We start from the raw sequence: 16475 nt of genomic DNA on the forward strand, positions 1-16475 counted from the left end.
TGTTTGGATACTGACTATGTTGTCAGCCGCAACTGACATTGAAATGTGGATTTTTATCAATAAATAACGTTCGGATTTGTGTTGCGAAAAATTTGCGATGCGGATTTGTTATCTTGTAGATAAAAAGAGCTCTACATTTGTATGTGTAAATTAATGTCTAGAGTGCATAGCGGATAAGTTTGCCGTCACCTTCAATAATATGTTACTCTTCGAAGGCCGCAAAAATATATGACACGCTCTTTATGGCTCTGCAAATAAGATCGAGTCAGATATTTTTGCGGCCTTCGTTATGTAAGAAATTATTGCACAAAGCTGAATGGACGAATCCAGGATTAGGGTTCCTTTGTATTCCTTAAAACATTTACTATTTCATTTTAAGAAATAACCCAGCTTCGGGAAGTAAGAGCTTTGGTAACTTTTTACACTATATTTTTTTACCGTAGGTATGAGATTCAGTATTTATTTTATTCAATCTGTAATAAAATAGTTGTGTTTTTTAAACAACATAACTATTTCAAAGCTTATCTCTTTTTTAATTCGGTTTTTTGTTGTGCCACACTCTTTTTTATATTTTTGGATTGTGGATTAGACATTTATCCCCTTAATCATAAAGGCGCTACAAACCTCAATTAGCTAATAATCGGTTGTCCTTACTTATCTGTCATTTTGACTTATGTATTTGTAAGAAAGGGATAAAACATGATTTAACTAAATCAGTACGGATATGATGGTCGTTTTTGTCTACGTGACAGCGTGATAAAACGGTGTCCGTCACTTTCTATCCCGCGGTGTTAAACAGTGACAGTTGTTTTATCACGTGGATAAAGATGGATAAAGCTATCCATAATACGCCGGCAGGCCCGTAAGGCGTAAAGTTTTATGAATAACGGCGTGATTCGGGAAATGAATTAGAGATTAACTAGATACCAGTGTTGGCCGAAAGCTAATGCGAATTGAAAATGTTGGCCATTAACCATTATAAATTGAACCTTAAACCGTAACGGACGATTACAGATTACGGTTCAATTTATAATGGTTAATGGCCAGCATTTTCAATTTGGATTAACTTTCGGCCAACACTGCTAGATACGATGTAAAGATATGTGACGTCCTACGGGTAAAGGTACCTTATGGCGGTTGGGCTTACGCTATTATTAACGCCGCTCCAATATTATTGCGGCGCTATGCGACGTAAGCGTCAGCCGCCATAAGGTATCTTTTGCGGTGGAACGTCACATATCTTTACTATTACATATTTAGTGAATCTCTAATTCATTTCCCGAATCGCGGCGCAAGCCGCCATAAGGTACCTTTTGCCGTCGAACGTCACATATCTTTACTATTTCATATCTAGTGAATCTCTAATTCATTTCCCGAATCGAGCCGTAAGTGGGTTAGAACTAGAACTATAAAAGTAGTGACAAGAAAACACTTTTACTTTTGATACATAAGTAGATATACATAGATGAGAGGTATACAGTATATACCTACCGTCTTTACCATAGGGCACACGGGGCCCGTGCCCAGGGCCCCCATCGACAGGGGGCCAGACAAAGGACAGACAGTAACAGTATATTTGATTAGCCATAATAAATAGAAGATTATAGTAGAAAAATGTCTACCAAAACTCTCCTTATTCAAGCACTGGTGTTACCTGTCATTGATTATTGTGATGTGTGCTGCACTAATGTGACGCAAGAATTACTGGACAAGCTCGACCGACTACAGAACAACTGTATTCGGTTCATTTATGGCCTCCGGAAATATGACCACGTATCCGCCTTTCGCCATAAACTCAACTGGCTTCGTATTCGTGAGCGCAGAAGTCTCAAAAGTTTATACACCCTGTTCTCCATTCTATTTGACCCAGTGGCGCCAGATTACTTGAGATCTGAATTTAAATTTGTAACTGCCCGACCCGGATGCGAACTTCGCACTGCTCGTAAACTTGTTTTAGCTGTCCCGCATCACCGTTCTAGTGCTATGTCCAAATCATTCACCGTGCAAGCCATCCGTCTCTGGAATGATTTGCCTCTCAGCATACGACAAGCCGATACTAAGTTAACGTTCAAGCGCAAGCTGCGCAAGTATCTTTTTGAAAAGTCTCATAATTAAATCATAGTAAATTAGGAGCAGGTATGTATATATATATATATATATATATATATATATTATATATCATTATTGTATACATATACGTATATATCGTTGTTGTATATATATTTATTTTATCTTCGTATTACATTTATATTTGTACCTATTAATTTTAAGCATCAAGTTTTAGTGTTTTTACATACCCCGCACCAACTATGCTTCTCTGTTTGGCCTAAAGGTTGACTGGTAGAGAATGCCGTGTAGCATTAAGTCCGCCTTTTGTCACTGTATATTTTTTACTGTGCAATAAAGTTTAAAATAAAATAAATAAATAAATAAATAAAAATGTTAGTTTTATTAGCTTTCTTTACTTTCCAAAAGGGCCCCAAAATCTTATATGCCCAAGGGCCCCAGCATAGTTTAAGACGGCCCTGGAGGGATAAGGCCTATATAAGTTAGATTTCTATCTATGACAATCTGATGACAATTATTGCTCTACATCGTTTTTTAGAGCACCGCACAAAATTGTTCGCGGTGCTCTTATGGGATCACTTCGGTCTTGCAAATCGGTTATTTTTACGTAATAGGGGATCCCACCAAAAACATTCTGTAAAAAACTAGCCAAGTCTCGATGGAGCTGCTATTGTTTATCTCTAAAAAGTAATGAAATCTAGACAAAGTCGTGCCAAGTCTAAGGTTCCTTACTGCGATTTCTTTATTATTATAGTTAATGTTGTGTGACTTAGCCGTTGAAGGGTACACAAGGGTACAAAACCAGGTGCTCCATGACACCAAACATACAGTATAAAAAAATATTTTCAGTACAGACGGACTTCTAATCATTGATAGAAGTCCGTCTGTACGTCTATATAATTTGAAATACGCAGCTTTATCAAGCCTACAATTGACTGGTTATTGAATCAACGTTTTCCAAGTGGCAATTTTCCATCGTCAATGGGTAGCGGTTCTGGCGACAGATTGGTGCTATGGTGTCATGGAGCACCTGGTTTTGTACCCTTGTGTACCCTTCAACGGCCAAGTCACACAACATTAACTATAATAATAAAGAAATCGCAGTAAGGAACCTTAGACTTGGCACGACTTTGTCTAGATTTCATTACTTTTTAGAGATAAACAATAGCAGCTCCATCGAGACTTGGCTAGTTTTTTACAGAATGTTTTTGGTGGGATTTCACTTCTTTTTGTAGAAACGTGGGCATATTGATATTTTTGATATTTACCTCAGTAATTCAGTCGGCAGTAGTGCATGCTGCAATCCTGCTGCAGTATAGCTGCCGACTGCATTACTGCCAAAAATGTCAAAGTTGATGTATTTTTAACCGCCTTAAAATAAAGGTTCTCAGTTTGACCCGTATGTATGTTTGTTCGCGATTATCTCGCGTTTGGCTGAACCGATTTTGATGCGGTTTTCAGAAAAGTGTTTGTTACATTCTGGTAAATGTTTTAGTACCCAAGATAGAGCTGATGCTGAACCCTGGCTGTACCTAGTGGAACTCAGGTTTGGTGCAACATAGGCCCACGCTATTTTGGTCATCCGTCACATCTTGATGAGCACTTGGGAGAGCAGTACCTGAAATAGAGCTGATGCTGAACCCTGGCTGTACCTAGTGGAACTCAGGTTTGGTACAACATAAGCCCACGCTATTTTGGTCATCCGTCACATCTTGATGAGCACTTGGGAGAGCAGTACCCAAGATAGAGCTGATGCTGAACCCTGGCTGAACCATAGGCACACTTTGTTTTGGTTAACCGACTTGTCGTCGTGTGCCTGTTGCAGAGTTCCACTAGGCGGTCATCAAGATGTAACGGATGACCAAAATAGCGTGGGGCTATGTTGCACCAAACCTAAGTTCCACTAGGTACAGCCAGGGTTCAGCATCAGCTCTATTTCAGGTACTGCTCTCCCAAGTGCTCATCAAGATGTGATGGATGACCAAACTAGCGTTGGCCTATGTTACACCAAACCTAAGTTCCAGTAGGTACAGCCAGGGTTCAGCATTAGCTGTATCTTGGGTACTGCTCTCCCAAGTGCTCATCAAGATGTGACGGATGACCAAAATAGCGTTGGCCTATGTTGCACCAAACCTGAGTTCCACTAGGTACAGCTAGCGTTCAGCATCAGCTCTATTTCAGGTACTGCTCTCCCAAGTGCTCATCAAGATGTGACGGATGACCAAAATAGCGTGGGCCTATGTTGCACCAAACCTGAGTTCCACTAGGTACAGCCAGGGTTCAGCATCAGCTCTATCTTGGGTACTGCGTTCCCAAGTGCTCATCAAGATGTAACGGATGACCAAAATAGCGTGGGCCTATGTTGCACCAAACCTGAGTTCCACTAGGTACAGCCAGGGTTCAGCATCAGCTCTATCTTGGGTACTGCTCTCCCAAGTGCTCATCAAGATGTGACGGATGACCAAAATAGCATGGGCGTATGTTGCACCAAACCTGAGTTCCACTAGGTACAGCCAGGGTTCAGCATCAGCTCCATCTTGGGTACTACTCTCCCAAAGGCTCATCAAGGCGTGTCGGATGACCAAAACAGTGTGTGCATATGTTGCACCAAGCCTGAGTTCCACTAGGTACAGCCAGGGTTCAGCATCAGCTCCATCTTGGGTACTACTTTCCCAAAGGCTCATCAAGGCGTGTCGGATGACCAAAACAGTGTGTACATATGTTGCACCAAGCAAAATGCCTATGTCTGACGGAGCCTTAATACAGCTGAGACCAACTGAGGGTTCTTCATCAGATACTTCAGACCTTCGATTGTTGACATCAAATGAAGCGGCCTACCAATTTGATTATTTTTTGTAAAGGCGGTATGTCGATCTCCAATAGTTTGGTTGGGCTCTTGTGTTTTCTAATCAGGGTCACCAGGTACTCCAGATCTTCGATTATCCTAGTTTTTATAGTTTTCCCTTTATGTGGCCATTAAACCCTAACTCTGTACCAAATTTCAGCTCTCTGAGTTTATGGGAAGTACTAGTTCTATTCTGATGATCATAAGTGAGTGAGTGTGTGTCATAAATGCGAAACTTTGCTTTCGCTTAACTTCGGAACTAAAAGACCTACAGACTTGAAATTTTGGATTTTAAGTATGTGATTATAGCTTACTGGATGACGAAAATTTCTGCGTTCTGGTCTTATCCAGAGGTTCTCAAATAGGGACCTGAAAATGCGGCGAAATGGTTCCAGTAAAGGATGGTACGGCAGTGTTTGCTTCGCGCTCGACTTGGCGGGGGCACTGCCGTGCCCCCCGATATTACTGCAATGTTCTGCCGCTAGAGTGCAGCACTACCGACTCAGTAAATTCATAGGCTAACTTATACATACTGTGCCTTAAACTGTATTTTGACAAGTTTTCCCAGACAATAAAATTACATTGATGCATCAAGGCGGTTTGTTAACAAAGGCCTACCGGTAAACGCGAAAAACGAAATGTAGTTATCTGCCTCTTTATCGCTCGAATATGCAAGAGTGATAGAGAGATTAGATAACGAAATTTCGATTTTCTTGTTTCGCGGTAGGCCATGTGATTGACGTGACGTGTGATGTGTTAATGTGGTTTGTTTACTGTATGTGCCACAAAGGTGACACCTACGCAGAGCTTTGCCTAATATTCCCTATTTATACACACCGCACATTTACACAAAGTATCCGAACGATTTGCAATCATGAGCCAAATCCGTTCCACTTGAGGTCACGCAGTGTGAAATAATTCTGTCCTTGTTCCGCACACAGACATACAGCACCGTCTGTCTCATTCATACAAACAAGTTTGCGTTTAGCGTATTTGTAGCGGAACGAATGCTAGAGTTAGACCAAGATAAGTCTGCAACGATTTTGATAGCGCAGTACAAGTGTTACTTATACGTCATAATTTCATAGAAGTTTGACGTTTAAAATAACTCTTGCACTGCGTGTACTATCAAAATCGTTGCTGACTTTTCTTAGTCTAAGATTATGAAGAAAAAACGTGGATTAAAAGAAAATATAATAATATTATTTAACAATTCAGGATGGGCCTCAATGACCGACCAAATTTGATCATATATTCTTGACGGCATTATGAAAGGATAATATTCACCTTTCATTTCATACACATACAGGATGATAAGGATCCTGACCAAATTTATGTACCTATAGCTTTTTTTTTTGCGGTCACTATTTTTTTGCTATATAGGGACCGTGCGCGTTGGAGGGTCTGCCATCTCCTGGCCTGAATCGGAAACATATGTGCACATGTACAAGTGCAAAGCACCATCTACCGTTTTCGTCGGTACGTTTCCTTGTGCACCAAGAAAAGTCTGCAGCGTTTTTGATAGCCCACGCAGTGCAAATGTTATTTTAAATGTCAAACTTCTATGAAATTATGACGTATATGTAACACTTGCACTGCGTGGGCTATCAAAATCGCTGCAGACTTTTCCTGGTCTAACTCTAGTAGGTTCTGCCATCTTGTGGGCTACATCGGAAGCATAAACGACACATTTACGCCTCGCGCCAAAAATTTGACGGCTCCTATGCTGCCCCCTATAGTTCATGCACGGGGCCTATAGGTACAGCACAACCGAGCTTTGAACTACAATTTTTAGACCATCACACTCATATATGAAAGGTTAAATCAATATAAATAATATCAAAGAGAATTTAGACTAGAGGAATATTGTCATAGTAAATTATGTACCTACCTAGAGTCTGTTCGGAAAGAGAAGAGTCGTGGAATGTATGGGGCCCAATACATTCCACGATTCATCTCTTTCCGAACAGACTCTAGTCAGTAATTGTGGTGACATTGCCTGAAAAGATGGCACCATACCTTTGGCCTATCCTCGAGTAGATAGCTATACTTTTAGACATCTAACAAATTTAACAGTGAAAAAATAAGGATCAAAGTCAAGTGGCGTTCTAAAAGTTTTAATCATTTGTCTCGAAAGATGGCAGTAAATGTACTGACTAGGTACCTACATCATTTATTTTGACAATATTGCTCTATTTCAAATTATTCTGTCATTTTAATTTTGTAGCTTATGTATTATTTGACCTATACTCTAAATCATAATTAGATTCCAAAAAAAGTAAGACAATGTTGCCACTTTTTACTAGCGCGTCTTGTATTTATGTAAAAATAAGTAAATAAAAGTACTTTTTTAAATCGTAGGAGTAAAATTACCAATAAATAAATTAACTTAGCGTATTTATTTATAAAAAGGAATTTACTATTTTACAAACAAATTATTGCAGTGGCAACATTGTCTTACTTTTTTTGGAATCTAATTATGATTTAGCCCTTAATAGACAGTACCTAAATAAATTACAAATATGAAATAATAAAACAAAACATTATTGCAATAAAATTTTATTTGATATCTTAATATAATTACGTCATTTGTGATTTACAGCTTTTTTCTAAATAATAATTAAACATAATAATTAAATTACAACTAGGGACAATACTTTGAATCACAATATTGTTAAATACTATTAAATATTAATCTACCTACTCTTACAATAATTATTGCTAATAGAATATTTATTATTGTGATCATAATTATTTTTTCAATAACGAACAACATGGCGTCGTTGCTCTTTCCAAAGCTGATATGTGTTCGATTTTTGATTGACAAATAGTTACCTAGTAACTAAACATATAAGGTATTAATTCATTTGATTAAAATCTCGCACATATCAGATTTGGTAAGCGCAACGACGATGGCTATAATTTATGTGATTATATAATTTATATAAAATATAAAATTGAGAATTGCATGCACCTTAACTTCAAATATTCATATATAATAAATGGAATGTTTTAAAACAAACAGTGAATACTTACATAAGTTACATATACTATAGACCGACCGCTTAAAATTAAATGAGTCCTCGCCTGCGCGGTACGCCTGCCGCCCGCACCTTCCCCGCCACCCTTAGTCGTCCTACCCCGTCGCCCCCGTACCGCGCAGGCGAGTTCTCATTTAAGCGGTCGGTCTATATATACTTCATAGTATTTTAAAGGTACTTTAATATTTTAAATAAGTACTTAAATACTAGGCGTTTTATATTACCAACTGGTAATATCTTTTTTTTATTAACACAATATTGCATTAAGTACCGTAAAAGTACAGTCGTCATCAGATATATCAGAGCGGCCGAGGTGCCCAAAAAATCTAAACACGCACTCTAGCGCCTTGGCAATAGAGGCCTGTTCAGATATTTGTGAGCACCTTGACAGCTCCAATATATCTGATGGCGACGTACAACTAAAGTCCACAATTTCAATGCGTACTTTAATTAAGTATACAAACAAAAATGTTCTTTTTAGGGTTCCGTACCCAAAGGGTAAAAATGGGACCCTATTACTAAGACTCCACTGTCCGTCTGTCCGTCTGTCTGTCACCAGGCTGTATCTCATGAACCGTGGTAGCTAGACAGTTGAAATATTCACAGATGATGTATTTCTGTTGCCGCTGTATAACAACAAATACTAAAAACAAAATAAAATAAATATGTAAGTGGGGCTCCCATGCAACATACGTGATGTTTTTGCCGTTTATCGCGTAATGGTACGGAACCCTTCGTGCGCGAGTCCGACTCGCACTTGGCTGGTTTTTTTTTATTATGTGTGAATTAATTCTCCCCATTATGAAAATATTTTGCCTCATAACTGCGTTTTTCAAATAATGGTTCCATTCGAACAAATATAGGTACCTATTCAAGATAATTTTGGACTATGATTTGGTTGTTTAACATATCATCAGCTACATACTTAGGATTGTCTTGTTTTAAACATATATTATACTATGCCAAGAGGGCATGTGTCGAAAAAATGTCGAAAATCATATATGGCTTTAAAATGTCGTTATAATATAAATTATAATTTGCTTAAAATTTAGCGAATATTTGATTATAATATGTATTATATTAAAATGTAATACTAACACTTTTAATGTAAATAATTTGTAAAGGACGGAACATATGACATTACACTAATATTGAAAGAACTATATAAATAACGAACTTTGTGACTTCAATAGTTAATAAATAATATTATTTTATAATGATATCTATAACTTTAAAGATTATATTATAATTATGAAAAGTACAGTTAGCCTATACTTAGTTCGTTTTTTTAGCATTACAAGAAGACTACGCGATCTTGGCGTGTCTTTTAAAAGTGAAAAACGGTTTTTATAAATCAGTAACTATTACTTATGAAAGCAATAGAATGTAAATAATCGTATATATGATTCATAATTGTTACATATTTGCCTGACTTAGTTTTCAAAAGTGTTTTTCAATAAAAATACACCTCAAGATTGTTTACCTTTTTTCTAATGCTAAAAAAACGAACTATAACCATTCGATAAACACTTTAGAAATTCATCGCAATAACGCATGAAAAGCGTTTTTTTTTCTTTCGTTTTAGTCACAGCAGTTTATCATTATCAAAATTAACATGTAGGTAAGCCATTTGAAAGAAAAAGAAAGTTATAAAAATATGTGAATACAATAATCTCAGTTGATTAGATCATTAGACTAATGGTGATCCAAGTGATTTTTCAACCGATCAAAAAAAAAAAACGGAGGAGGTTCTCAAGTCGACGCGTATTTTTTTTTTTTTTATGTATGACCACGCATAACTTTTTACAGAGATGTTCGATTTTTATAATTATTTCTGTATTTTGTTTTAGTTTTGATATGTTTAGAGAAATTAAAGGCCGACCGTATATTTCCGTAAATGTATCACATTAAGTTTTATAACATTTGTAATATACAAAAAATAAACACATAGCAATATAGCGAAATTTTTGAAAAATTCTTACATTTTTTTTTGTGGAAACAAGATTATATATATCTAAAATAAAAAATTCGGAATGAAAATTTCCAGAAATTTCCGAATGGTTTTCCAAATTTTTGTAGGAATCCTAAGGAATCTTTTCCCTCAATACAGCAAAGACACACACACTATTATTAACAATATAACGTATTAAGTACGTGTTAAAGGTACAAAATGATAATATTTGTGACGTTATCTATGAAAAGGGACCTTATTATCAATGGCGCTTACACCATTATTAACGATGCTCCGACCGCGCGACGCTGATGTGCGGCGTAAGCCCCATCGACAATAGGGTCCCTTTTCATAGATGATGCCCCATTTAACGAAATAAAAAGGTGGGTAATATTGATCACACTTCATATTAGGAATTATGAAGTACAAGCTCTTAAGTCCCAATGTCATTTTAAAAGAACAAATTCAAATTAAATTAAGTGTTATATAAATAAAAAACATAAACAAAACTGCTAAACTGACTCCGGAACTTAAAAATCAAAGAGATTCCATGAGTGTGCGGCACTCTGCGGCACAAACATGTTTAGTACAAAAATGCTTGCGCCGCGCCGCACACTGGTGGAATCCCCCTTAACGCCTATCGTGCGCGGCGCGTCATTGTGAACCTTGTCGGAATGCACTAAGGCTGATATTGGGCTGTAGCCGCGCGCGTCAGTTGACGTCTTTGGGGGCAAAACTACAAGGGCGGTTGAAGGACTTGGTTACTAGTGCCACGTAAGAAAACAGTGACAAATTATCAAATACCCGCTGGCCCAAGTTTCCAGTCCACCAGATGGGGACACCGACTTTTAAAGAACTGCACGAAGGTGCCATTGTAGCAGTGGTGCCGCGCCACTCTCACGCACACCAAAAAAAGTATCCAATCTTCAAAGAAAAAGTGTTGAGGAGGTTTCGTGGCTTTGAGTTTCGAAGCTGGACCTAACGCCTCAGTGCCACGTAAGAAGACAATGGCATACGAGCAGGTACCCGCTGGCTACGACCAAGTGTCCAATCATGATGGGGAAGCCGACTTTGAAGAACTGCACGAAGGTGAAATTGTGTTAGCCGTGTCATCCCGGCACAGCCGCGCATATAAAAAAAAAGTGTCCAATCTTCAAAGGTAGATCTTCAACGCCTCCCTGATTCGTGATCTGGGCTTTGAGTTTCGAAGCTGGACCTAACACCTCAGTGCCACGTAAGAAGACAGTGGCATACGAGCAGGTACCCGCTGGCTACTACCAAGTGTCCAATCATGATGGGGAAGCCAACTTTGAAGAACTGCACGAAGGTGAACTTGTATCCGTGCTGCTCCGCCACTCCCGCGCACACCACGTTTGCGCTCGCGCCGATTAATGTGCCGTTACCTGTGAACAGGAATTTTTTATCAGCAAAAGGGCTTGTTTCCTTTGGAAACAAGAATTTTTTGTTAATTAAGTTAGTTAACTTTTTGAAATATTAAAGCATAGAGCGAGCGACCTCTGCCTCTGATCGCACTTGTGAACATATGACGATTATTATGGCACAGCCACCAATTCATCCATCCATGCATATTACCTCCCAAGCATCAGGCTCTGAACGGCACCGGCAATGCCTAGATGCTTGGCTGCGGCGTTGTTGCTCATCCATCTATCCCTTCATCATTCCTTCCATCCATCCGTCTAGTAGCTACCCAGCCTTTTATCCATCCAGCCACCTTACCTCCCAGGCAGGCTCCGAACGACAACGCCCATATGAGCGGCGGCAGAGGTAGCCCCAGTGCGGGGTTGGTGCGCATCCGTCTATCCTTCCATCCATCCATCTAGTAGCTACCCAGCCTTTTATCCATCCAGCCACCTTACCTCCCAGGCAGGCTCCGAACGACAACGCCCATATGAGCGGCGGCAGAGGTAGCCCCAGTGCGGGGTTGGTGCGCATCCGTCTATCCTTCCATCCATCCATCTAGTAGCTACCCAGCCTTTTATCCATCCAGCCACCTTACCTCCCAGGCAGGCTCCGAACGACAGCGCCCATATGAGCGGCGGCAGAGGTAGCCCCAGTGCGGGGTTGGTGCCCAGTGACGTCACCACCCGCACCATCATCGTCGTCAGCGGGATATTGTCCACGAACGCTGACGTCACGCCTGATATCTGGAGAAAGAATTGTTGTCAGTGCTTAACCAGAAGATTCCATTTATATCAAACCTCAAAATGGCGCCCTGCGGCTACCATAATATTGGGTGAATAAGGGTCGGCCGGACTAATCCCAATAAGGCCTAGTTTACCCTCCGGGTTGGAAGGTCAGATGGCAGTCGCTTACGTAAAAACTAGTGCCTACGCCAATTCTGGGGATTAGTTGTCAAGCGGACCCCACGGGACAACATGAGGAAGATGATGATGGGTCGGCCTAAGAGGAGATGGTGGGACGACCTGGATGCAGTTCTCAGCAACTGGACGGATGCTGCAGTTAATTGGGAGGATTGGAAGTCTAGGGGGAGACCTTCGCGCAGGAGTGGGACACCTTATAGGCTCGTTAAAAAAATGGTTAGTGTCTAAAATGATAGATAGCAGAAGGTGTCACAGAAAGCAAACCGGGACTGGAACCTCAGGTGGCATGAGCATTCTCTGCCAAAAATGTGGGAGGTCGTGCCGCTCACGCATCGGCCCCCACAGTCACCAAAGCCGTTGTCTAAACAGCAATGCATAAATCGTCTGCAATAGACGCAAAGGCCTGAGATGAATGGTTAGTGATAGGAAACGGACAGTGACTGAAAAATTAAAATGGTCTGTAATTTTCATTTTTGATTTCACCGATAAAAGTCAAACTACAAGAATTGATTCTGCGTTTCGTGGACTCCCGTGATGAAGGTTGAAGTCAGGCCTCCCATCATACAGACCCAACATACCCTGATCTCCCCTTTATCCTTACCCAGAGTATGAGGAGCAGGGCGACCGCCAAACGATGGGTTTCATGAACCCTCATGATGAGAGCTTCAGTAAGCCCGCCGATGTAGTCGATCAGACCTAGCTTGGTCAATGCCTGTGGAAGAGCAGATTTTATGTGATTTACTATATGAAGACAATATAGGTAAATTTCAGGAGTTTCTGATGGCAGAAGCAGTGTGCGGTTTAGATAAAAATCGTCCCCCCGGAGTTTGAGTTTATATATCCCAGAGTTCCCTAGTATCCCACGTGTGATACTAACTCCATACTACTGTGATACTAGGGCCCTCCACGAGTTAATGACTCTATAGGACATAAAACAACGTAAAGCCTTTCTTTAAGTACAAATTGTAAAATTTATTTAAATAATGTTTACTAGTCTCTTTTCTGCGAAGGAGGATATCGTGTAGAAACCTGATCCAACAACGCCTATATTCCCCTCAATATTGTAAAACCAAGATGTCTCAAGCATAGGCAGCCCAATACTACTACTGCTGTGGCGCAACGACCCGAAGTGGATCTAGGCCTCCGACACCAAAGACCGCCATGCTACTCTGTCCAAAGCCGTTTCTCTCCAGTCGACGGCGTCGAGTTCGCTAAGGTCTTTCTGCACTTCGTCTCTCCAATGCCCAATGCCCAATGGGTGATCCTTTCCTTTCGAGATATCCCAAAAGGCGTAAAATGAGGAGAAAAATTGCAAAGTATCTCGAACGTCCACCATACAACAAATTGATGCAAAGCAATTTGACCCATATTGATCTGTAGCAACACACGTCTGATACTAAGTCGCTACGACCCAAATTGAGTTAACATCGCACGTGTGATACTAGGGCGCTCCAAGGGTTAAAAACTAGTATACCTCCATAAGAACGAAGAGAGCCGCGAAGAAGAGTAAAGTGGACCACTCCACCCTGTGCAGGATGGATTCTATATCCTCCCTGTCAGCCAGGATCAGGAGCAAGATGGCGCCCAGTAAAGCTGTCCAACCGAGCGACACGCGATCTGGTGGGAATTTTTTTTTTTATGTAATAAAATCCTTTATTTACAAACAAGATATATATATATACACCTACAGTGGTATTACTAAAAGATATTAAGGGGCCGGTATATGACGTTTACGATTTAGACCTCACTTTGTAACCATAATTTGTTCAATAAATGTTTGATAATTGCATTAAATTACACGTAAATTTATTCACGAAGAAACCGTGTACCGACTCTTTATGCCATTATATTTTTAATTTGCTGTTATTCTCTACAAATCGACACTAAAAGTATCAAAAAATCAAAATATGGAGTTCCGTTTGAGACAGAAGCAAAACAATTTTGTCTTTGACAGTAATTGAATTATTGTATGATTTTGGAAGCTAGATAATTCAGCTACCAATTTATTATCGATTTATATTTTTACTCACAAAGACAACACAGAAATTCAATCTCAAATGTAAACTTTCGAACAATTTCCATACATTGACGACATCACTCAAAATTCTTCTTCAAGTCAGATGCCCGTTGGGGCTACACCGGAGCACACGTGTACTTCTTCAAATGAAAATGACAGCTTGATTTTCTTGCTTTTGACAATTATATTGACATTAAATCATATACGCACACGAGAAAGCATACCAGTAGATAAAATGTATTTCAAAAAATAGGGTACATAAATTACAGCTCGCGTCTCATTTAAATTTCATTTGCTGTTATTTACGGGTCATTATTGTTGAAAACCGCAGTAAACTATCTTAAAATAATACGATTACAGTCGAATTTAAGTATTATCTTCCTTCAAAACTCGCTTAAAATGAAAAAAGTTTAAAGACTCATCTTTACTGATTGGGATCAATTTTTATTATGCTGGTATCATTTTGCGTCATTTTAAAAACGTATTTGACTTCTGTATGTCAATGAATTTTGATGACAACTGTAATCTTGTATTATATTATAGAACTTTTATATTAAAATATTGCCTATTAACAGTCTTGTAACTAGATCTGTAATACCAAGGATTGCGACGAATAAATTATTATGATTATGCCGTTCGTTCCGTCTATATGTATAATGCGTGTACGTGCTGTTCTCTGAAAATCTTCAAGAAACAATAAAGGCTAGACCAGCACTAAGTACTAGCAAGTTTTTGCGGCTTTGGAGACCGAGATGAAGCTTACAGGCCAATAGCGTTGTGGCCTGGTTATTGTTATGTATACCTATGTATCGAATGTTTTATAAATTTACTATAAAAAGCAATGTTTTATTTCGATTAGGTCTACATTTTGTGCATATTGCATATCTGAAGTATTTTCGTACTAAACTTGAAACTTTCGTTGAAACTAAATAAAATAATTATTCCAAATGTACAGTCACCTGCAATTTATGTTACAGAACGAAGGCCGCAAAAATATCTGACACGATCTTATTTGTAGAACCATAAGAGCATGTCACATATTTTTGCGACCTTCGAAGAGTAGGTACCGTCATTACTCATTATCATCAACTTTGCCCGCTTTTTTTTTTAAACACGAATTTTTCAAAAAATATCACATCATATGACTTTTTTTTGCTCAGCACGTCCATTGTGATCAAACGCATCAGTTTATGTGAAGAAAACATTTTTTTATCGTGTCTTTACCCATTTTTTTGCGTTTTAGAGGGCGGGCAAATAAAAAAATATCCGGGGTTTTCGCCAACATTGCCCACGTCAATTTGGTATTCAAATACAGCTCGTATATATGATGATGATGTCTAAGGATCACTTAAAGGTTTTGGGCAATCCTACCATTCCCTGTTAATAACTTAGCGATAAGTGTAAATCTTTTAAATAAATTTGCTGGGCAATGTTGCCTACCCGTTTTTGCCCATTTCCAAATAAGGCTCGCCTAAGCATTTTACAAAGGCTAGGGTTGTCACTTTTGAGAAAATCTGTTACAATAGTTTAATGACCAAAAATATGATTTTTGTTGTGTTTTCATTCGTTAACGGGATAAAACATCTAAATAAAGGATAATAAGACAAATTAAATACAGTATATATTTATAAACTTATTTTAGTGTACAAACATAACCTTCTTTTACTTGCGAAGTTGGGTAAATTAGATGAAAGTGACAACCCTAATCCGTTTTTGGTGGTGGGCAATGTTGGTATGGATGCCAAATTACCGGATTACTTTGCCCACCGCTAAAACTTTTGTGTATTTAGGCCTTATTAGTTTAAATCTCAATAGACATAATCTATGCTTCATGTGTTATAACTGAAACCCGGAAATATCTGTCAAAGGGTTCTCAATTTTTTCTACTTGCATTCATTATTTATCAATTTTTTGCCCGCCGAAATATACCCTATATTAGACAACTCGCTCAAACTCAAAATTCCCAAGTCAAGTTATGCACAAGTTTGGCATATACTATGTCAGAAATATAACCAATTTTCTACTAAAAACAGCAGGGTGGCCATAACTATTATCAATTTTTCTACATTAACGAATTTGTTTAAAATTGTCGTTTTGGGCAAAGTTTCCCTGGAGGCAAAGTTGGCGCTAATGACGTAACATATTATTGCAGGTGACTGTACATAAATGTTTCGGTGATTTTCAGATTATTTTCCAGGTTAGTTTACTAACA

General features: G+C 38.9%; 1 protein-coding gene across 2 annotated transcripts in view; it reads right to left on the reverse strand.

Moving 5' to 3' along the window:
* Positions 1-7564: 7564 nt before the first annotated feature.
* The window catches only part of LOC134803708 (P protein-like), an 80273-nt gene continuing 71362 nt past the window's right edge, over positions 7565-16475 (reverse strand). For both annotated transcript variants that reach the window (XM_063776510.1, XM_063776512.1), the window contains exons 17-20: positions 13721-13863; positions 12848-12958; positions 11922-12069; positions 7565-11307 (exon numbers count right to left, since the gene is read on the reverse strand). In XM_063776510.1, the coding sequence (XP_063632580.1) occupies positions 11129-11307; positions 11922-12069; positions 12848-12958; positions 13721-13863 (581 nt within the window). In that variant the 3' untranslated portion in view covers positions 7565-11128. The remainder of the gene's footprint in view (positions 11308-11921; positions 12070-12847; positions 12959-13720; positions 13864-16475) is intronic.

Source organism: Cydia splendana, chromosome 27, assembly GCF_910591565.1.
Source record: "Cydia splendana chromosome 27, ilCydSple1.2, whole genome shotgun sequence".
In the NCBI taxonomy this organism is placed as follows: Eukaryota; Metazoa; Arthropoda; class Insecta; order Lepidoptera; family Tortricidae; genus Cydia; species Cydia splendana.